This window comes from Erpetoichthys calabaricus, chromosome 2, assembly GCF_900747795.2.
Source record: "Erpetoichthys calabaricus chromosome 2, fErpCal1.3, whole genome shotgun sequence".
NCBI lineage: Eukaryota > Metazoa > Chordata > Cladistia > Polypteriformes > Polypteridae > Erpetoichthys > Erpetoichthys calabaricus.
Window position 1 is genome coordinate 284,255,022 of NC_041395.2, and position 24,161 is coordinate 284,279,182.

Here is a 24,161-nt window from a genome sequence, read left to right on the forward strand (position 1 = left end):
GAGTGGTACCTGAGGGTTCGAGAGGTGGACAAAAGCCTCATCTGTTACAATATGTAGATATGTGTATATGTAGATATGTATATATGTATATGTATATTTATGTTTATGTGTGTGTATATTATATATATATAAGACAGCAACACTCATAACAATAACAACACAATTACATTGACAATCATGTTACGTTATTTTTAAAATGTTTCCTTTTCTTTTTCATAACCTCTTTAACACACTACTTCTCTGCGAAGCGCGGGTATTTTGCTAGTATATATATATGTCTTATTTAGACTGAAATATTTTAACAATAGGATAGAACTTAGTAATTTCAATTTCTTAGCTTAACCATTGTCCTTATAGAGCCATTACTTTCTCTCATGACAGCATTGGATTTCATTTGGGCAGTCCAATTTTCTTCCTTAATCCCCAAAGTCATACATGTTATGTTATGTTATGTTAACTGGCAAAGCCAATTTACCATTGTATGAATTGGTGAAGGAGTGGGCCTCGTGTAAAACTGGCATCCTGCGCTCCTGCCTGGTGTCTAGTGCTGCCAGGATATGCTCTGGCCCCCTGCAGCCCTGAACTCGATTAGGTGAATCTGAGAATGTTACATTATGTCTGGTATAGACTGGCATCACAGCTGAACAATTAATGCTGCCACTAAAGACTTCAAAGAACAATATAATACAAAAGGATTATTTAAAAAATTAATAGATGTTTTATTCTTTTATTATGGGCAGTACTACTCCTGTTTTTATGTACAATAAAAGTCAGAAAAGGAAAGGAACCTTCTACTGAGCCAACAAGGCCAACTAAACTTTTTGCTTTACATCCTGTAAACATCCTGGTTTCTGAGTTAGTTTTTCTTTGCCATTGTTACAACAGGTGTAATAAGCATGCCTCTTTCCTAATTATCACTCCCAAACCACAGTGTTAATGAGCAAGTGCAATCGGAAAACTGAAAATGGGTAAATAGACTGGGCAGCAAAAAGCCAAAAATAGATGTCTGACTGTGACTGTGAGAATTTTCTCACAAAGAGTTTGAGAAAATAACTGGTGAAACAGTGGGGGGCACCATTTGTTTCTCAATGTTTTCCCTGGATACTTTTTCATGAAAGCTTATTGCATTTTTTTATTTTTACCATTCACTGTTATCATCATGGCTATTTATAAAGTATCAGACATCTATGACAGTTACTATTACATCTCTAATGACTTTGAAGCTATAGTTGGTCCTCACTCATTTATTGGCAACAACCAAAAACTATGGTTCAACAGAGAGATACATGACAAGGAGAGCAGAGAATGGCATGTATCTGTGGTGATAAAGAACTGTGCAAAGTATCAAAGTATGCACTAGAAAAGATTATTAGTCAAGCTGAAAGGGCATATAAAGCCAAGCTCAAAAAGCAGTACAACAGTGCGGAATCAAAGCAGTTGTGGCAATGTTTTCAAGCTTTAATATATTAAAAAGGCTCTAGCAGATACTCTAACTGCTAATGCCTAACTCCCCAACAATTTCAACATATTCTATGCTCGCTTTGAAAGCAAAAACATGGAAAAACCTACTAGATCTCCAGTTCAGCAAAGTGAATTCAAGGTTCAAGTAACTGAGCAAAAGATTTGTAAAGCATTCTGGAGAGTTAACCCTCACAAAACTAAAGGATCAGACAGATTACAACCCAGGTACTAAATATCTGTGCCTCAGAACTGTTTGGAGGTTTTACTAAAATCTTCAACTCATCTCTAAAACAGGCAACCATCCCACAGGATTTCAAAATGGCCACCATTTTGGCTGTGCCCAAAAGGCCTAGAGTTACATGTTTGAAAGATTACCACCCAGTTACCCTCATGTCAATAGTCATGAAATATCTAGAAAAGCTTGTGCTACGATATATTAACACCATTATTCCTGCCGCTCTGGACCTTCTGCAGTTTGCTTACCAGTTAAGCAGATCTGTGGGTGATGCTGTATCACAGACCCTCCGCAATGTCCTTCATCACCTGGTTAGCCAGAATGCTTCTGTTAGGATGCTGATTATTGACTACAGCTCATCTTTCAATACTATTATGTTTTCCAAACTGATTGTAAAACTTAGAGAACTGTGCCAGCCCAATTCCTTCTGAACGTAGATATTGGATTTTCTAACATGCAGAATTCAGGTAGACTTGGCAAAAATCATCATCACCACTTATGGAGAACACTGGAGCTCCACAAGGCTGCTGTTTGAGCCCAAATCTTTTTACTTCTGACTCTACAGTCAGATTTGACATTAATCATAGAATTACTTTTGCAGACAACACCACAGTCATATGTCTCATTACAAACAACAATGAGAGTGCATAGAGTCAGAAGATTAACAATCTGGCTAACTGGTGTCACATTCATGTAACCTCACTTTAACATAAACAAAACTAAAGAAATGATTGAGGATTTTAGAAGGGGACAAGTGAACTACTCTCCAGTTTACATTAAATTAAGTGTGAATTTCCCCTTGGGATTAATAAAGTATCTATCTATCTATCTATCTATCTATCTATCTATCTATCTATCTATCTATCTATCTATCTATCTATCTATCTATCTATCTATCTATCTATCTATCTATCTATCTATCTATCTATCTATCTATCTATCTAACGGAGCAGAGGTGGAGAGAGTTTATACTTCTAGATTTCTCAGTCTCCAAATCGTAGAGAAACTAAACTGGTCACAAAAAACACTGCCATCATTAAAAAAGCACAGCAGAACCTTCACTTCCTCAGATGCTTGGGGGATTGTGGAATGTAAAAACAAATACTAGTGATTCTGCCGCAGCACTTTGGAGAGGGTACTGACAGAAGATATCACAGTCTTGCATGGTGTAGCCAGAATTGAAAAATAACTATTTGATAATTGTGATTTGTGCAGCTGATGTAGGGACAGTTCTTTAAGTCAGGGGTCTTGGTTGATTAAAGCAGGCCTGACCTATTACCTCAGGCCTGGCCCATCACTTTCAGGCAGAGGCCATGAGGGATTTGAGCAGGTGCACTCTGCGCAGATAGGAAAAAAGATGATGCTATTTGAGAAGAGCACAGTCCATGTATAACATAGCTCAGTTGGTAGTTACCCATACCTGGAAAAGTTCATAAAAAGCTCACTGAATATGCAAAATGTTTGAGTATTTATAATGGTGAGGGAGCTTGAAGAAGCCAGAAGAATGCCTCCTGCACTTCACTGAACCAGGTGTACAATCATCAGTATTCCCCACTGAAAAACTGGACATTGATTTGTACTGCTCCAATGGCTTCTCTCCGGCCTGGATATGTATGAATAAATGATTATGCTACATTGTATATTGGAAGTGAAATCAGCATTTTAAAGCAAATTAAATATATATGTATATACTGTATATATGTTTTTATACCATATTTCTCTCATCTGATTATTTACACCATGGTTTATGAATATATATACAGGTTCAAGTATGTCCTGCATATCTATAAAGAACATAATCCCAGGGAGCATGCGCCTCCTGCTGGAGACATATGGGAGTACCATAGCCAAGAAAAAGATCACTACAAGTGATGGTGTAGCAGGCACAACATATCACTAGCTCTGCTCTTCCAACACTAAAGTCCATACACACCAAACATGGAAGAAATAGGACTGATGCAATTCTTTGTCACCCTACTCACACCAGGCACAGGCTGTCTTCCAAACTGAGGTCAGGTCATAGGTATGTAGTATCAAAACTAGTACCTTTCAATTCAAGACCAGTTTTTACCCCTGTGCAGTCCAACTTTTCAATAATGTGCGTCATAGAATAAGTAAACAGGATAATAACATACATTAGACATCCAAAAATATGCTATCTAGTAATGTAAGTGTGAGTAATTGAGTATGATCTTATATTTATAATATATATATATATATATATATATATATATATATATATATATATATATATATATATATATAGTCACGCACGAGCGCATAAAGAGCAGCTGAAGGACCCAACGTGCACCGCAACATGTCGTGCCAGGGGACAACGGCGGGGTACTAACCTCTCTTTCTTTATTTCCTCAGAAAGAATGAAGCACCGCCGCCGTGAGTTTACCCGGACTCCTAAAGAAACCAGCCACTTCCAGGTTCCTTCCTTCCCTTTGGTCCCCTCCTGATGATGTCATTTGTCCCATCCACCACCATAATTTCTTCCCAGCATCCCATCTGTTCACTTCCGTTCCCACCTCATAAATTGTCTGCCTGTCAACCCCTCATTTGTCTATGTTGTACAAGAACCTCACTGACCGTGATTTCTTTACAGTATATAGGGACGGAACCCCAAACCTTTATGATTGTTTGTTGTCTTTCTTACAGTGGTGTAGCCGGCAGGATACACAGCCTGAAGAATGTTGGAAGGGCAGGACCTGAATACAGTGTTAACAACAGTGATGAACGAGCTCCAGTCCATCAAGCAGGAGCAGGCAGCCACGAAGGTGGAGCTGGCAGAGACCAAGACATGGCTGGTGGCAGAGAAAGCGGTAAACCCGGAGCCCGCACAGCCTCCACCACCTCCAATTGTCCCACTCGCCATGTCGGACGATATCAAGTCGTATTTGTTGGTTTTTGAGAGGACTGCCTCTTGGAACCAATGGCCGAGGGCAGAATGGGCGTCCATACTGGCTCTGTACTTGAAGGGCATCGCGCAGCGGGCCTATCACAATCTACCTGAGGAGGAAGCTGCCAATTACGACCTCCTGAGGGCCAAGATTTTTAATTGCTACGGCGTAACCTCGGGCCAGCAGGTGAGGGAATGGCGGCACTGGAAATTCGACCACGACCGCCTGGCTAGAGCCCAGGCGTTCGAATTCTGGGGCAAGCTCGGGTGCTGGCTAAGGCCAGACATTAACCAGGCTCACCAGGTGGTAGAGCAGGTAGCCTGTGAGGGGTTAGTTAATGCCATGCCTGACTACCTCGCCCAGCAGGTCCATAGACATCTATACAAAGACATGAACGGCCTTCTGGATGTCTTGGAGCGGCAGCTGGTGGTGACCCGAATCAGGGGGTCGGAGAGGTCGTCTCGCGGGGTCCAAGAGGGATGTGCCGCTACCCCTGAGCCCACCCGTCGTGCTTCGGAGGCTCCGGTGAAACCGAAAGACGGTGCCTGCCCCGCCACGCTATTTCAAGTGCGGCAAGGTGGGGCATATCCTCACCACTTGCCCATTGAATGTAGAACCAATGGACTGCACCTGGGCCAAAGGAGAATGGTACTATGCTCTGTCAAATCTCCTGGCTGACTCCAATACAGGAGTGGTCTTGGGGAATGGACACTCGGTTGTGGCGTTATTCGACTCCGGGAGTAACATCACCATTGTTGCTCGCCGTTATGTTTTACCGCGACAGTAGGTAGCTCAAAAAACGAGCGTGACTTATGTACCAGAGACCAGATCGTATAGGTCCACAAAGTGCTTCATAACCTGGAAGGGGGATCCGAAACGACTGCTTGTCACTGTGTTGCCCGAGCCCCCCTTTCCGGTTATACAGTGGAACCTCGGTTCACGAATGTCTCAGAACACGTACAAATTGGTTTACGACCAAAAAGTTCACCAAACTTTTGCATCTGTTCACAACCACACACTCGGTATATGAACAAGCCAGTTTCCCTTTCGGTTTGTACGTGTTCAGTCTCTCCCTGTGCATATCCTGTGCAGCGAGTGAGCGAGCAAGAGAGAGCGAGAGAGAGGGACACACACACACACACACAGATGCTCGAGAGAGAGAGACACACACACAGGCGCGCAAGTGAGACACGCACACACGAGAGAGAGAGCGAGCGAGCGAGAGAGAGGGCTGGACTCATAAGGTAGGAAGGCCTTTAAAGAATGCATTGGGCTTGTTTTTGTTTTCACTACTGTTTACAGCGATCGGTTCGTAGCGTGCATTGTTGCAATGTTACTTTTCTTGGTGGTTTATTAAATTATGGATTTTTCAAATGTTCATTTTTTTCCCTGTGCTTAAAAACTCATTATAAAAAATTGTTTTTAGCGAGCGGTTCTTAGCGCTATAGCGCAAACTATTGCAGTGTTAGTTTTCTCTGTTGTTCAAAGTTTTCTCAGTGTTATTCAATGTTTTTACATTTAGTTTACTATTACGCTGTGCATTCTATGGTGTAATTAACTATATTTGTGCTTAAAAACTTAAAAAATATATATATTTACATACAGTTCGTACGGTCTGGAATGGATTAATGGTATTTACATACAGTCCTATGGGGGAAATTACTTCGGTTCACCACCAAATCGGGTTACGACCAGAGTTTTGGAATGAATTATGGTCGTGAACCGAGGTTCCACTGTACTGGGATAAGACTGGTCAGAAAGTAAACATGGTAGTAAATCTGATCTTTTATCTGCTGGTCAATTTAGACTTCCAAAACTTGATGCTATTTTTGCATCATTTAGAGAAGAATGCAAATACTGTTACATTGTAAGTATCTTGATTTTTTGAGAATTTGTTTCAAAAATAGATATCCACCTTTCCTTTTTCAAACCTACTTAATCCAGTTCAGGGTTGTTGGGAACCAGCACCAACCAGAAGAATCCAGAATATCTTAGTCATGCTCCCATATTGACTTACATTGGGGCAATTCAGGGTGTGCAGATATTTTAACCTGCATGTGTTTGAGATGTGAGAGGAAAACCAAAATATCTAGTGGAAAAAAAAAATAACAACAAAGTCAGGAGAAAACTACAAACTTCATATAGAAACTGATGAGTTCAAAATCTACATCCCGAATTATGAAGATATAAGGTAGAAGTGCTAACCTCTTTGACAAACAGAAATTAATTATACTAAAAAAATAGCAATTAAATTTTGACACTCAAATTGGTTTGGTAAATACTCATGCCACAAGTACTATGAAAATTTATGAGCAGTTAGATAAAAAATATATTACCAATTATAATAGCATATTGTAATATACGATTTACTGCTATAATATGTAATTATTACTGATTAAGATGTCAGTTTAATGGGCCAGTTACAGCATTTTGGCTGTCTACACCAAAGCGAATGTGAAGATCTTGCTATCTATTCTATATTTTTCAATAATGATTCATTTTTTATATTAAATTAGAATTATGTTGCTGTTCCAGGCCATTGCTAAATCTATACATTTACCCTTTCTTACTTACTATTGTGATTCCTTTAAAAGTATCTAACTTTCCACTGTCATCGGTGTAAACTCTTATTCAACAGCATTCTAAGAGTTCAAAATTATATATTGGCCAAAGTCGGGGTCTTTTTCTACCATCTATAAAACATTCCTAACATCCATCCCTGATGCTCAATGTTCTTCTATAGATTCTGTCATTACATCATTACCTCTAGATTGTTTATTTTATTTCTAATAATTTTCCAGTTACCTAATATATTGACTGACAAAACACATGACATGTTCATATTCCTATTTTCCCATTTGATAAAGCAAATGGAGTCAAAAATATGGTCACCACAACAGATCATGGAGCAAGCTATAGAAAGAAGTAGTTCTGTGTACATCTATTTGCAGCCATGTAACTTTGAACACTTGGGTTAACTATGTATGAGTAAGATTGTTCTTATGTTATCTCTTTATATGTCTTCTTGCTTTTAAAGTTTGATAACAGTATGAATAACCGTATTATTAAGGAATAATTACTCAACCTCATATGTATGATGAATTTATTGATTATGAATTCTAACATGTTAAATTACACATAAGAAATGGTGTATACTTGAATTCTGAATGCTCAGCACAGAGAATTGGCATAGAAACTTGATCTCTTTAAAAATATTCTTAACAAGACTCTGAAGTAAAGGCAACCTGCTTAGAGCCAGCGCATTAGAGTCTATCTCCTCTTCTGTCTCCTTCATTGACACACTCTATCACTGTCTGTCTCTCTTCCTTTCTGATGGTCACTTAGCTCTGTCATTCCACAGACTCCCTGTGAAGCTATCTGCAAAAGCTTATTTTGCTTGGTGACCTCGCTATTTTGGAACTCTCTCTGTTTGATCTGTCTGTGAAACTCCTTCATTATTGACATTCATATCCCATCAAATTACCATCAAGATTTTCTCACTAGGGCGGCACGGTGGCGCAGTGGTAGCGCTGCTACCTCGCAGTTATTAGACCCGGGTTCACTTCCTGGGTTCTCTCTGCGTGGAATTTGCATGTTCTCCCCGTGTCTGCGTGGGTTTCCTCCGGGCGCTCCGGTTTCCTCCCACAGTCCAAAGACATGCAGGTTAGGTGGATTGGTGATTCTAAATTGGCCCTAGTGTGTGCTTGGTGTGTGTGTGTGTTTGTGTGTCCTGCGGTGGGTTGGCACCCTGCCCAGGATTGGTTCCCTGCCTTGTGCCCTGTGTTGGCTGGGATTGGCTCCAGCAGACCCCCGTGACCCTGTGTTCGGATTCAGCGGGTTGGAAAATGGATGGATGGATGGATTTTCTCACTTGCAGTTTAATAGGCTACAACTATTCACTTGTTAGTTATCCTCTTCTGTATACATTTCTCTCGTACCATCAGACTCTACTCCAACCTACTAAGAGTTCATCTTTTATTCTTGCATGCTTTCATTCTCTGTATGCATGCATCAAATAATCCTATATGGTACTTTGTTACACTAAATTCTAGATTTGTTTGCTGTGTACTGAAAAAAGATACTCTATAAAATAATGATTAGATGCCAAGCTTAAGGCTAAGGGCTTAACCGAGGGCGGTAAACAAGGACAGGGATTGACAAAGTGCACTAACCTGTCTTCTTCCCCTTCTGCAGATTACCTGACCAGAAACCTGCCTAAAACTCCTCCAGTTCCTGCATTTCCCTCCTAGCCACACCTCTTACCAACCTCACTTCTGGTTTTGAACCACATGGGTCTGCCTCTTCCTTCCCTGCAATTATAAAAGCCTAACACCTTCCCTTTTTAGTTTGTCCCTGTTTGGAAGCTTCACCAAACAGTTCTCTGGAGCTATTGATTTCATTGTCTGTTGTGTACGATAGATAGATAGATAGATAGATAGATAGATAGATAGATAGATAGATAGATAGATAGATAGATAGATAGATAGATAGATAGATAGATAGATAGATAGATAGATAGATAGTAATAAAAGTACTTTACAAAATATACAAATTGCACTTGTTGACTTAAGGTCTATATTGCACATTGGGAGAATGATATGGAGCAGTTTTATTCTGAGTTCAGGGTCATGATTGCTTTTGGATAAAAGCTGTTTTTAAGGCGGTCTGTCCTGGTTTTCACTGCTCTGTATCTCTTAGCCGATGGCAAAAGCTGGAAGAGGCAATGACCGGGATGTGATGAATCCTGTGAAATGTCTATTGCTTTTTTGCAGTATCGGGAGGTGTAGATTTGTTCCAGAGTGGGGAGGGTACAACCAATTGTTCTCTCCACTGTCCTGACGACCCTGTGGAGCGCTTTCTTTTCTGAGGAAGTGCAGCTGCCGTACCACACACACAGTCCGTACGTGAGCACACTCTCGATGGAACAGTGATAAAAAGCAAGGAGCAGATTTTTTGGGAGATGGTTCTTTCTGAGAATTCTCAGAAAATACAGTCTCTGCTGTGCCTTCCTCAGCAGCTCCTTGGTGTTGGCACTCCAGGTCAGGTCATCCTCCAGCTCAATACCCAGAAACCTGAACACTGGGACCCTCTCCACACAGGCCCCGCCAATGATGAGTGGCTGGATGTCAGTTTTGTTTTTTCTAAAGTCAATAACAAGCTCCTTCGTTTTTTTGGTGTTGAGGAGCAGGTTATGGACTGTGCACCACTCTGACAGCTGCTCCACCTCGTCCCTGTATGCCAGCTCACCCTCCTTGCCCGAGATGAGTCCTACCACCTTCGTGTGATCCGCGAACTTTATAATCTTGTTGCTATGGTGAGTGGGGACACAGTCATATGTGTAGAGGGTGTAGAGGAGCGGGCTGAGCACACAACCCTGCGGCGTCCCGGTGTTGAGGCTGAGAGCAGTGAATGTGTGGAGACCCAGCCTGACCCTCTGGGAGCGACCAGACAAGAAGTCCAGTATCCAACTGCAGGTGAATGATGGAAGTCCCAGATCTGCCAGTTTGGACACCAGTCATTGTGGGAGGATGGTGTTAAACACCGAGCTGAAGTCCACAAAGAGCAGTCTGGCGTAATTCCCCTGCTGCTCCAGATGGGTCAGGGCAGCATGAAGGGCTGTGGCCACAGCATCCTCTGTGGATTCTCTGTGGATTTGTAAGCAAATTGAAATGGGTCCAGGTCTGCTGGCAGGCAGGCGATGATATGACTCTGCACCAGTTTCTCAAAGCACTTCATGATGACAGATGTGAGTGCCACTGGGCGGAAATCATTCAGGCTGTTCGTGATGGATTTTTTCGGCAGTGGAACAATGATTGAGGACTTGTGGCAGGATGGGACAGTGGCCTTGGACAGGGACTGGTTGAAAATCCTAGTGAAGATTCCGGCCAGTTGATCTGCACAGTCTTTCAACACCAATCCAGCCACACCGTCGGGTCCTGCAGCCTTCCTCGGGTTCACCTTCCTCATCACCCGCCTCACCTCACACTCTTCCACTGTGAGTATATTGCTGTTGTGAACAGGCTGCTGTGATGGAGCTGCTGTTGGTGTCACCTCAAAACAGGCAAAGAAGATGTTCAGCTCCTCTGCCAGAGAAGCGTCTCCCTCAGCGGCCAAGGAGTTGCTCGATTTGTAGCCGGTGATGTGCTGTATATATATATATATATATATATATATATATATATATATATATATATATATATATATATATATATATATATATATATATATATATATATATATATATATATGTATATATGGGGTGGATAACATTTGAATGGTGGAAAAAATTTATTCACAGAGCATACTTCATATGTGCAAGATGATTTACAGGAATGTCTCAACCTGTTCACCATCATGTTAAACACATGTACCATATGTGGTACATAAATTGTCCACAAAAATTGTATACAAGTTTAAACATACCAGTACCATTAGTGTTAACATAATTTTGACTCACCCTGTATATATAGTAAAAGTGAACAACCCAGCTTTGAAGAAAAATATATAAATATGTATTAAAGTAGATAAACATCATTTTGAAATCCTACAAGCTTCACCTGCGTTTAAAAGCAAGGGGATAAAAGACCTGATCATAAATACAAAGACATAGGGAAGCTCTCACACTTGATAAACGCTTTAATTTAATATTATGTAAATGAGAAATGTACATCGCACAACAGCTGTGTAATTAAATGTCTGCATCTAGGAGAGGAAAAATTGTTCAGCTGTTTGCACTTCTGCAGTACTGTATGGTTGATCATACCGTCTGTGTATAATGTTATGTACAGTGAATATTGAGTATTATTTCATCCTGTCTTCAAATGTAATTTGCCTTGCAAAACATTTTGTGATAGCATTCATCATAAATGACTACCTTACAAACAAGAGCTAAGAAAATGGACAAACTTTGGATGTAAGCTAGCAGAGCTATTTTCTATTCATTATGCACTTTCAGTATCCCTCACTCAGTCCCATTGTGTATTTAGCCCACAATGAGGGGAAGTGGGATTGGATAGTCTGTTGTCCAAACAATTAAAGTCATTATGTTAAACAATCCATCTTTAGATTCATCTAAACATGAAATTGCTTAAGGGACGCATTAGAGGTATACAAGTGAATGTAACCAGTCTTTGTGCCATTAGACACATGTGATGGTTTAGCCAAATTCACTCCCCTGGAATGCAGTTGCTTTTTTGTGTATTTAATATTTTTGGGTCTATTTACTAAGATTTCATATTTCTTTGTTTTTGTTCTTTATTTTCTTTCATGTAAATGTATGTCCTTCACCTTGCTTTCTTCAATTATTTCATTTTAAAATTTAATGTTCCTATGTGTAAAAGTATGTTATCCTATGTCGCTTGTATTTTGTGGATGGTACCCTAAGGTTCAGTGCTCCCCTGATGTCTCCACTCATGAGCCCCCCTCTGTCGATTTAGGTCAGTGTTGAGAGAGCTCGGATGTGGTGCATTATAGTTGTGAAGGAGTCTGTTTGTGGACCTAATCCAAGTTTTCAAAATTCTCTCAAATCACTGACCACGTATCAGAATTCTTTTAACGTATTCACACCTTGAGTGGCTCAGTACCGGGCCGAGTGATTTTTTTAAAAGTCTTTCGCTGTATCATACAGGTGAACTATGCCACACTTTGACACAAACAATACCTCTTTTGCAAGCAATGGGTGCCAACTTCACACTCCTAGTGATCAAATTGTTACAATATTTACAGCTTACTTTTAATCTGGTATGAAATCATACATGTGGTATATCAAATTGTCACAAAAATATCTGAAAAAAATTATAGTAATTATTCTGTATAAGGAATACCCAAGTGTTATGCATCAATCAAGAAGTCCCGACTAATAGATTTTCAATGAACGCTCTTACTGACTGAGCAAATGTAAGCTATAGGCTAAAACCCAGAAACAGTGGAATGCTGTTCTTCTGATTTTTTGTGTGCTCTCACATATTACTTCTCAAAACAACAGCAAACATTTATAAATTACACATCAGTACTTACAGTAGATTCTCCTGATTAAAACAATTCCAAGCACATTATTGTACGATGTATCAATCATGAAATATCTTCCAAATAAGAGGGGTTGCAAGGCCACCTTTGGCAAGTACCACCTCACACTTCCAGGTCATTGACTCTGACTGAATAGGTCACACACTCTCAAACTTTATACCATTGGATGGCAGCGACTGTGACGTCTCCAAGGATATGTAGATGACAATATATGAACATAATGAGATGCAACTGAGAACATGCAGAATGGAAATAATACACTTTCTGAAGCAGGAGCAAACCTTTTAGTGTCATGTAGATGTGTAGGTGGGGTGGGGGTACTTGGGTGTAAGAGTGCATTAGGGGATGGGGCTCAGAGTTTTTATATGATTCACTGTTTTAAGTGCAATAAAACTGTTCCCATCCTGCATTCCCGTTTGGAGAGGTTTTGGATAGGTGAGGAGGACCCATGGGGCCAAATGCTGTCACTATTTATTTCTTTATGTTATCAACATAAAACTTTAGACAGGTACAGCTGACATGTCTGGGAACACCTCAGAGGTGAAAACTGCCCTGTCATTACTTGTGCATCAGATATATTTTTATATTCGTGATATATATATATACAGTATATATATATATATATATATATATATATATATATATTCCTAGTTTAGCAGCTGTTTTTAAGTAAAAGAATGTTTAAATGTGACACAAACAGAGATTCTATCTCATTTGAGAAGTTATCAGTCAGGTTTTAATGAAAAATTGACTGTCTTACCTTTATTTTGGGGTACATCCCCCCCTCAGGTAAAGAGTGCTGAAAGGAGGCGTAAGGGGGTTTAACAATGAATGATGTACTTAAAGACACCAGTGGAAATTAAAGAGAAGTGCATTTAATACTGAAGCCTGAAAGCATTTCTTTACAGAATGAGTTGTGAGAATCTGGTACAAATAACCGAGACATGTCGTTGAAGTGGAAACCTTGATTACATTAAGAAGTATCTGGATGAGGTATTGGGATAACTTAGCTATTAGCTAAACAACGAATGAATTCAATTGGCTCCTCTCATTTGTCAAATGTACTATGTTCATATGTTCTGGTAAGTATTGTTTTCTGATTGGATTTGCTGGTTTTCGATTATTTTTTCACTCTGTTCTTGGAATATTCTTTCATATTGTCAACTGGGAACTCCTTTTGCTCTTTTGGGCATTTTTATGATATTTTTTAGATAAATAAATACATTTAATTTAGAAAGATTATTTAGTGGATTGCAAGTCAAAGGATTTTGTGGTTTCCCTTCCCCTGCAAGGCATCTTGATATTTTGACACATTTTAAGTATATTTTAAGGGCTACTCCTTTCAAGTTTGGATTGGATGAAACAGGCCATTATAGTTGGGGTAAAACTTATTCTGGGCAGGCAAAGGAGGTCTGGCCAGGCCTGAATTGTGGAGCCTTTAGAAAGCCATGTATCATCTCTAACAATAGTTCTTACTGCAGTACATGACACCACAAAGCAGGAACCAAGCCTTGTTGGTGTGCTAGACTACCACAGGGGATATTGTATGTTAAATAATTCATTGACCCTTCTTAAAACTGATCAGTTCTATTGAAGCTTATCCGATACCACAAGGCTGTATCCAATCCTAGAAAGAGCTCCGGTCTATCATAGGGGATATGTTAAGTAAAGAATAATTAAATTGAATTCCAAGTCTGATTATAGGACAATTTCAGCTGAATCATTCTTTTAGGAGTGATGCCAGAAAGAAAGAAGCAGATTGTCTTGCAGAAAGGCATTTACGTGCATAGCCCCCAATACCATCTTAATATTAATAAAGACAGTTCAAGACAGACAGATTGGGGGCTGGTGTGGAGGATGAATTTGAATATGATATGAAATATTGTATCAGTTATTGTATGTTCAATTGCCCTACTTACTGTAATGTAGTTTTCTAAAACTAATAAAGTGGAGAGCAAGAAAAAATGCAGACAGGTTTGAACCCACAAAAATTATATTAGGTTACCTGAGCTCCGGACAGTGTAACTTCAGCCTTTACATTTAATGTTGTCACGCAGTGAGGCAGCAGAATACCACAGTAAACATCCTAAAGGCTTCAGCATCATTATAGAGAGATTGCGACAGTTGATGCATTGTCATAATTCCTGGGCCTCAATAAATTAGTGTGGCCCACCATAAACAACATTGGCTTCACAGAAATAAGATATCCTACTTTTATAATTGTCAGGGTATATGCCAATCGGTATTGATGTTGTAAGACTGAGTCTCCAGAGATTATTGTGAAAAGACAAAAGACTAACAGATATAAGTGTGAACTAGAATTGTAGTAAGTGCCAGGCTGAAGTCAGAAAACCAGGAAATCAAAGAGCACAATCAATTAAAGCAAAGGGACAAACCAGGAAACGAAGTCTAAGATGAAAAGATTCAAAAACCGCAAAACAAACCTAACCCTTGGCTTACTTAGAAAGAAACAAATTACCACTAAGAAACTTGTTTTTTATTATTTATTATTCAACAAGGAGGATATTTATAACTGGAATTGTAGCCATATTTATACCAGAAGCCTGATTAGTTCAAAAGCTTGTCAATCTCAGTCACAAAACACTCAACACTCGATCACAAGACAAATCTACCCTGGTCACGTGATGCACAGATCACATTGAATAAAATAGTTAAACAAAGACTTGCAAATGTAAAAATAAAATTCACAAACAGCTGAAAACCTTAAAAACAAATTCAGAAATGCATAAAGCCACCAAAAGTGTATAGTTATAACAGTGCTGTAGGGAAAGCTAAAGGATTACAGAGTATAGGAATACTGCATTAGACTGTTCTGCAGTTTTTTCTTTAATTGATTTGACAGTTATATCTTCTGACAGATTTACATCCAGCAGTGAAATTAAAAGTTTAAAATGAAGAGCATGAAAGTATGGAGTATGTAGCAGGAAATGAAGTCTCTCAAAGTGGAATTCTATAGTTATTGATTAAACTCGGCATTAAACAATCCACATTATTCAAATCAAAATGTCAGAGTAGCATGACTGTGCATAGGATACCTTTCTGTCGACACAGGCAACAGAGCGACCTGCCACTCGATTAGCCACATCTCTTCGTACATTGATGTCATCACTCAGAAGGTCTTCAAATCGGCCATTCCTGAACTTAAACAGCTTGTCAGAATATGTTGCCAGGCCTGTGGGAGATTGCAGAAACAATGCAAAAATAGTAAAAGTGAAAAGAAAAAAATGCCTAAGTCAAAATGTGCATTTGTTACTTCTCCTGAAACCCTAAATAATGTAAAAAATGCCCTACATCTTTATTAAAATAGGAAAAAGAGTGGAAAAGACAAGGAGGCATCTAAGTATTGTATGCCTTTAAGTTTTCTGCAAGCAGATCTTTGTGAAAATGGATGCTTAATTTGGGAAAATTAGCAATATGCAAAGATAACCTCAAAATAATGCATATCTGACAAACTGCAACCCACTTAGCAGGTGGTTGACAAAATCTTACATCACATTTCAATAAGAGTCACGCTTCTTCATTAGCAGTTGTAGGCCACAACATAAATTAAGAGATTTACAGTCACTTAACCAGTTGCTCAATAAATCTTTTTCTTTTTTCATGAAGCTTTCAGTTCTTCTAGATTATTCAAAAAATCCTTGAAAATGGGAGGATGAATAAAATTGTGTAACACTACAAATAACTATATACAGTTATCTGAAAATAATATTTAACAAACGCTGAAAAGTAAGCCATTCGTTTTCATCTGACAGTTGTGTTTGATTAAGGTCTGCACATCTTCCATTCATCCAGCCATTTCTGAACTCATTTCATCACACAACATCAGTTTTAAGTCAGAAACCAAATCTTTAAAGGGGAGGCAGTCAAACACACACACATACGCACACAAACTAGGCTGATTTAGAATCACTAATTAGATTAGATAGAACTTTATTTGTATCCGGGAGAAATGTGACTTTTTACAGAAGCTCTTCAAACAAATAAATATATAAATAGATAAATAAACATATATATGCATGCACTATGGTCTGAACACACATCAGAATAACTAAAAAGAAAGAAAATTTAAGAAGAAAGAAAGCTTCTGCCTTGACAGTCCCAAGCCAAGTGAGTCATTATGCAGACGTATTGCTGTTGGTATAAAGGAGCTCCAGTCGCATTTGTTGACACACTTCTGCAGAATGATTTGTTGTCTGAAAGTCCTCAGTTTTAGTGAGTCAGAGAGAGGATGTGCAGCATTGTTCATAATGGCACTCGGTTTTATGTTAATTCTATCCATTGTTCTGATGTCCAGGGTGTCTAGAGTGTGCCCCCTAACTAAGCCTTCCATTTTAATTAGCTTGTTGATTCGGGTGGCCTCTCTTGAAGTGATGTTACCAGCCCAGTACACCACAGCATAGAAAGTCACAGTGGCCATAACAGATTATTAGAAGATGTGAAGAATGTCACTCCTCATATTAAAGGAATGCAATCTCCTAAGGAAAAAGAGCCTTTTCTGTCCTTTCTCATATAGTTCCTCTGTCCTCTGTAATCAACCTAACCTTCATGTCTTTACCTGGTCGAAGAACCCCCCCCTGACACACGCATGTAAGCATGCACAGCTACAGAACATGCAGACTCCACACGGACTGTGGCCAGGCAAGACCCAGTCTCCTAGCATTGTGAGGTTAGCAGCATTACTAACTGCACAAGCAAGTCACCCATGATAATTAATTTTTAACAAGAGTGAAATTTGTACTGCTGGGTATTGTATCCAGGACCGAGGGAGATGCCACCTTCTCATCCTGTGTAGAGGAGGAAGCATAATTCTGTGAAGATATGTTGGGCATCATAATATTCTCCTTCATCATCTTTACTATACAACTGGACTTTCTGGCATTGCTTTGGAGTGTTTCGAGTCCTATCTTACAGATAGGGCTGAGTATGTGGCCTTGAGGGATGCTAAATCTCATACCCACACTGTCACCTGTGGGGTCCCAGAAGGATCAGTCCTTGGGCTGACTCTCTTTAATATTTGTATGCTACCCCTGGGTAACATCATCCGCAAGCTTGTAGTTTCATTCCATTGCTATGCCGATGATACGCAGCTCTATGTAAGACTGGATTTGACTTCTCTTACACCTCTATCAACTCTTTCCTCTTGCTTGGATGAGATTGAGGCCTGGATGTCCAAGAACTTCCTCAAGCTGAACAGCACCAAAACTGAAGCTCTTTTAATTGGCACCCCTCATCAACTTCGTTCCTCTGTAAATTTTATTTCCTTTTCTGACCGTACCATTACCCTCTCCCCTTCTGTTACAGATCTGGGTGTCAAGTTAGACTCCCATCTGTCATTTGATACACATGTCCATCACCTTTGTAAAATTGCATTCCTTCATCTCTGAAACATAGCCAAACTCCACTCATTCCCTACCTCTCCCTCTGTGATGCTGAAAAGCTGGTTCATGCCTTTGTCTCATCCAGACTGGACTATTGTAATGCACTCCTCATTGGGATACCCAACAAGAGCCTTCAAAAGCTACAACAAATTCAAAATAGTGCTGCAAGAATCCTGATGAGGGTGCGGAAATATGAATACATTTCACAAAAACTTCGGTCACTTCATTGGCTCCCTATCCATCTCCGTATCGAATACAAACTCTGTTTGTTTGCTCACCAGTGTATCCATGTAAATGCTCCACAATATCTTAAAGAACTCCTTATACACTGTATTACAATCCACTACAAGAAACCTCCGTTTTGCAAATACCTATCGCCTTCACGCTCCTGTGACCAAACTTCATACAATGGGTGTCCGAGCCTTTGCAGTCGCTGCTCCACGGCTCTGGAATGCCCTACCAGAGAGCCTGAGAACACAGCAGATTGTGGGCTGTTTTAAAAAACAGCTAAAGACTTTTCTATTTAGGAAAGCTTATTAACAAGAATGCTATAATTATTGTTGTTTTATCTCCGTTTTTATCTTGCTTTGCCTTTGTTTAAACATTTTATGTTGCACTTTGAGATTTACTGCTAATGTAAAGTGCCCTATAAATAAAATGCATTATTATTATTATTATTAACTGGCCAGGTACGAATGTGTGAGAATGTGTGGGAGTGTGCTTGATTGTGCTCTGTGACTGAATGCCAATTCTTTATGTATAATGTTCAGCTGTTACTGGCCGTTTACAGCCATAAAAAGTAAATCTCATTACTTACTTGGAAAAGAAATGTCCATTAATATAGGGATGGATTGATGGCTAACTCCAATAAAAGATAAATTATTATGTTATACCATAACATGCTCAGACCTTCTTAATTCAAATCAGTGATGCAGGGGGCCAGAGTCTATCCCAGCAAAGCAAGCTCCACCTCAGGGCCCACAATAGAGTGGCATGCATGTATTTATTAATTTTTATTAATAAAAGTTTTAGTATTATGATCAGTTGGACTTTGCTTTCATCTTGGTTAAACACAATTAAATCCCCTTGTGCGTTCCTTTTGGCTTGAAATGATTCATTTTTTTGCATTATATTTCGATTATTTTCTTAATTTCTCCTTCTTTATTCTTTTCTCCTTCACCCCCCAGTTCAACACTGAAGTTCCCGTACCATACCTGAGAAGGCGTTATTGGTGTTGAGGAAGTAAATCTCCTCTCTGCCATCTCCATCGATGTCACAAGCTGTTACTCCAATTGCATTGCCTTGGCGATCACGAAGAGAATAATATGGTGAGCTTCTGTCATCCACAGCAATGTTATGCAGCACTTTTCTCCTCTGGTCATACTTCAGCACCAGATTGGGCCCATTATACCTGTGAAATTTTTAAAACATAATATGTGTGAGAATCAAACCCAGACAAGGAACACAGAACCTCTATCTCACATTTGGCTTCAAATGATGATCATTAATATGAATTTATGAAAAAAAAAAAAAAAAACATTTTTTCACACCTAGCATTGTGTGACATCCTAAGCAGAAAACATCTTCAAAAATGTCAAATGCCTTATTGAAGATATTACAAGCGAGTTTAGAAAAACAATTACATTTAAAATAACAGATAAACACAAATTGTCATAAGTGTAACACAGGCAAATAACATTTTGTGAACCTCGACAAACCAGCCAGTCATCATAAGCTGTGGACAAAAGGATCACAGGCACTTCAAAAATTGCAGGACTTGCATGTACACAATGAATGAGTGTACTGTAGAGTGCCACCCAGAGCCAAGGAATAAAAAAAAACTATTAAATTACTGCAATTCTCAGGGAGGCTCCATACTATGGAATACGGAAGCCTAAATGTTTAGCATTCATCAAGAGTATTCAGAGACTACGAGGATGGTAGCACACTGCTGTAAGGTTACATAAGGTCAATGTTATCTTCTGTACCTTTTATAATTGTATATTTTTATAAGCTAGTCATACAAAAAATGCATGCTGGGAACCCAGTGGTTGAGTGGATAAGGCTGTTCCTTACATTCATCGATCGTTAGTTAAGAATACAAGAACTATCATGTGATAAGGACAAAATCTACCTATTTTAAATTGACGAAACTGTAACAAAGTGCAAAAATTAAAACAGAATGGTAAAATAAGCAGTATATTAATTGTGAAAAATATGGTTGTAATGAACTGTACAGCGTTGTTGAAAGTAAATACAAAATGTGTTAAAGAATTCTTCTTTAGATCCTTTTATAAATGAACCTGCTTGATGAGTAAATGAAAGATTTGCAAGAGAATGTAGTCAGTCTTGGCACCATCTGTCACAAATCAGGGAGCAAATCAGGTTGAAGTGCTAATTTATCACAGGGAGTACTGTATGTTAATTAATTCATTGATTCATTGAACTTGGTCAATCCAGCGTCAGGTCATTCAGAGATGAAGCCTGTTCTTGTAGTATCAACTGCAAGGTTGGGTTCAATCCTGAAATGAGCCCAGTCTATGATAGAGAATATGTTAAGTAATAATAAGTCCCTTAAGTGCCTTCTTTTGGTTAGTCAGATAAAATGGTAATGAATTGTTTTTTCTATTATATATGCAACTTGTTTCAATTTAGGTTCATGATATTAGACATTATGAGAGGAGATAAACTGAGTTTTCTAAGATTATTATTGCTGAAAATATATGGTATTGTTTAAAAATTATAGAAGTTTATTTTTATCAATTGGGAATAACAGATTAGGTTTTCATGCATTTATACTTGTAAAGGATTTTTAGATGCTTATTTCATGCAACACCACAGAGCTTATAACATATTATACTATACTAGAGGGGACTGTGTGGGGACCTTATACTCGTGTATAAGTCGGGTCTTGAAACCCGAATAATCGATCATAAAATCAGACCCTGACTTATACAAGTTCAAAAATGCGACACTTACATTTTTTTTTTACATCTTCTTGCTTCCTCCAATCTCGCACCAGTTTCTCAGACACATCAAATTTTGTTGCAGCAGTGCAGTTACCAATTTCTTTCGCCACTTCAATGACTTTTAATTTAAAACCAGCTTCATATTTTCTTCTGATTAAACGCTCTATCGTAGATAAGGAATGCTCTTATGATAAAGGTGTATGAGGGTGTGAGATACAAAAAACACAAAACAGTGCAAATGTTGCTTTGGAATAGTTTGGGTTTTACTGTGTGGTCACGTAGGCACAATACACAAAAAAAAGGCAGTGTGCTCCGTGGTTACTCTCTCAGGTGGGCGTTAGCATATCATAATCTCTTGGATCAATAGTGTGAGTTTTCCGCATTCAACTTATACGACTGACATCATAAAATGTAAATGTAATCAAACATATGTTTTTGTTCTTGGACTAAAGAATTAAACAGGGATGACTGGGTTCTTCTTTTTTTCTTTTTTTGTGCTCTCCTTCTCTGGCATGACAACACTGTGTTTTACAAATAAACCTAGCTTCCTCAAGATTAGTGCTTCATTACATTTCTTAGTCTTGTTGTAGAGAACTCCACCATTAATGTGATGAGACTTCCTCAGGCTTGTTGTAATAAAGGATGTCCAGCAGACTGAGCTACTTGTAACTGTGATTTAGACTTTACTTTATTTAAAATGCTAATTTTCCCAACATTTATACAGAACATAACACTAATACAAAGACCTGAAATTCCAAATGTTAAACCCTGAATGTAACACCATCAGACAGCCTTCAACTGACTGTAGTTAAAAGCATTGTGCCTATCACGATCACACCTTAGCTGTGACACAGGAACTGAAGCACAAAAACGATATGGTGTTGTGTTAAACCACAACAAATACATAAACAACTAGCCCCAAATCAAATTAAAAGTGAAAAATGATAGTGAAACTAATTCCCTGTTTTTCAGACGAGAATAAATAAATCAAATAAATCTCAGGAAAAAATTATAATGTTTAGAAAGAAATAACAAAATGTATAAAACCATGACAAGCAGAAGCAGTAATAGTATTACTGTGAAATGTACAGAGTACATGTCCCACCAGCGTGCAACACGTCGCCAATCTCCAGCACCACAATAAGGATGTATTAAAATACCTACTATAACTTCATTTTTAATCACAAATACAGATCAGCGTACGTGATGCGCTTCTTACTCCTGTTTCTATGTCCCTTTACCTGAAAGCCTATGAAAAAAGACTATTTGTAGCTGGCATAATGTATTGTCATTCACACTGTTATCTGCACATTGTAAATTTCCTTCTTTAGTAAGTCATTTGGAAAGAAATTAGTGTAAAGTGTCAGTAAGTAAGCCAGAGACTGAATGTAGCCATCTTCACTATGAGTTTTAACAAAGCCTCTTAATGAAATTTCACACTGCAGGTTAATTCTCAGATTACCAAGATAGTGTAACCGATTAGCAGGAAGCCTGATTAAGGAAGAATTTTAATTAATTAAAAATTAATTATATGACTGCTTCTAGAAAGTTGTGGATATTGCTCCTACTAGTGAATTAACAGTTCATTAGCTCCACTTCACTTTCAAAATACTTTATAATCAGAGCAGAAATTAACAAAACAGATTTCATAACTTTAATTCAATCAATGAAAAAAAAAAAAAAATTAAAATGATAAAGCCTGGCTTTTAAATTTATGTTTGTGCTGCAATAAATAAATATTATCAATCTAATGTACAAAAGAATAAAAAGACAAGGAAATTACATAGCGATCCATTAGATGTCATTTTTCCTGTATCTTATGTCCACACAGTACAGACATATCCAAATTCTGTCAGCAGTATGTGTATATGTCATAATATCGTGTTACAATAAATTCTGGTTAAACTATGACTGAGCTGGAACATTCTACTCCTCCACTGGTGACTTACTCTGATTTCTATTCATTACTTTTGTTCTTTTAAAGTATTATGTAGTTATTTTAGAAATCGATTGTATACTTTCCTAATTTAGCAGTCTGTGCAATGAATTATTTACAGCAAGGAAAGACCAAGAGTGAAAAGGGCTGCTTGAGGACACATTCTTCTAATTCTTTACTATAGACAAATTACAGGTGAACCTGAAATTTTATTTTCTTTTATTTTCTTTCATCTATGCACAATGTGTATAGACAAGTGCATACACAAATACTGCATCACTGCCTAACCCTGTGTTAGCACACAATAATGCAGCACTGACTGAATACTATTCAGTATCCATCCGTCCATCCATCCTCTTCCACTTATCTGAGATCGGGTCGCGGGGGCAGCAGCTTGAGCAGAGATGCCCAGACTTCCCTCTCTTCTGGGGGAATCCCAAGGCGTTCCCAGGCCAGCAGAGAGACATAGTCCCTCCAGCGTGTCCTAGGTCTTCCCCGGGAGAGAGAGCTGAAGATCACAGCTTGATGAAGCAAACAGGACAACATCATCTGCAAAAAGCAGTGACCCAATCCTGAGCCCACCAAACCGGACCCCCTCAACGCCATGGCTGCACCTAGAAATTCTGTCCATGAAAGTTATGAACAGAATCGATGACAAAGGGCAGCCCTGGCGGAGTCCAGCTCTCACTGGAAACGGATTTGACTTACTGCCGGCAATGCCGACCAAGCTCTGACACCAGTTGTACAGGGACCAAACAGCCCTTATCAGGGGGTCCTGTACCCCATACTCTTGGAGCACCCCTCACAGGATTCCCTGAGGGACACGGTCAAACGCCTTTTCCAAGTCCACAAAGCACATGTAGACTGGTTGGGCAAACTCCCATGCACCCTCCAGGACCCTGCCAAGGGTGTAGAGCCGGTCCACTGTTCCGTGACCAGGATGAAAACCACACTGTTCCTCCTGAATCTGAGGTTCAACTATCCGACGGACCCTCCTCTCCAGGACCCCCGAATAGACTTTTCCAGGGAGGCTGAGGAGTGTGATCCCTCTGTAGTTGGAACACACCCTGCGGTCCCCTTTCTTAAAGAGGGGGACCACCACCCCGGTCTGCCAATCCAGATGCACTGTCCCTGATGTCCATGCGATGTTGCAGAGGCCTGTCAACCTGTCCTACAACATCCAGAGCCTTGAGGAACTCCGGGCGTACAGTAATCCCTCGCTATATCGCG

The 24,161-nt window shown here is 39.1% G+C and overlaps 1 protein-coding gene across 1 annotated transcript in view; it reads right to left on the minus strand.

The window, feature by feature from the left end:
• Positions 1-24,161, minus strand: part of crtac1b (cartilage acidic protein 1b) — a 169,786-nt gene that overhangs the window by 118,330 nt on the left and 27,295 nt on the right. Inside the window, exons 3-4 of the mRNA XM_028795662.2 lie at positions 19,241-19,437; positions 15,684-15,820 (exon numbers count right to left, since the gene is read on the minus strand). Coding sequence (XP_028651495.1) covers positions 15,684-15,820; positions 19,241-19,437 — 334 coding nt within the window. The remainder of the gene's footprint in view (positions 1-15,683; positions 15,821-19,240; positions 19,438-24,161) is intronic.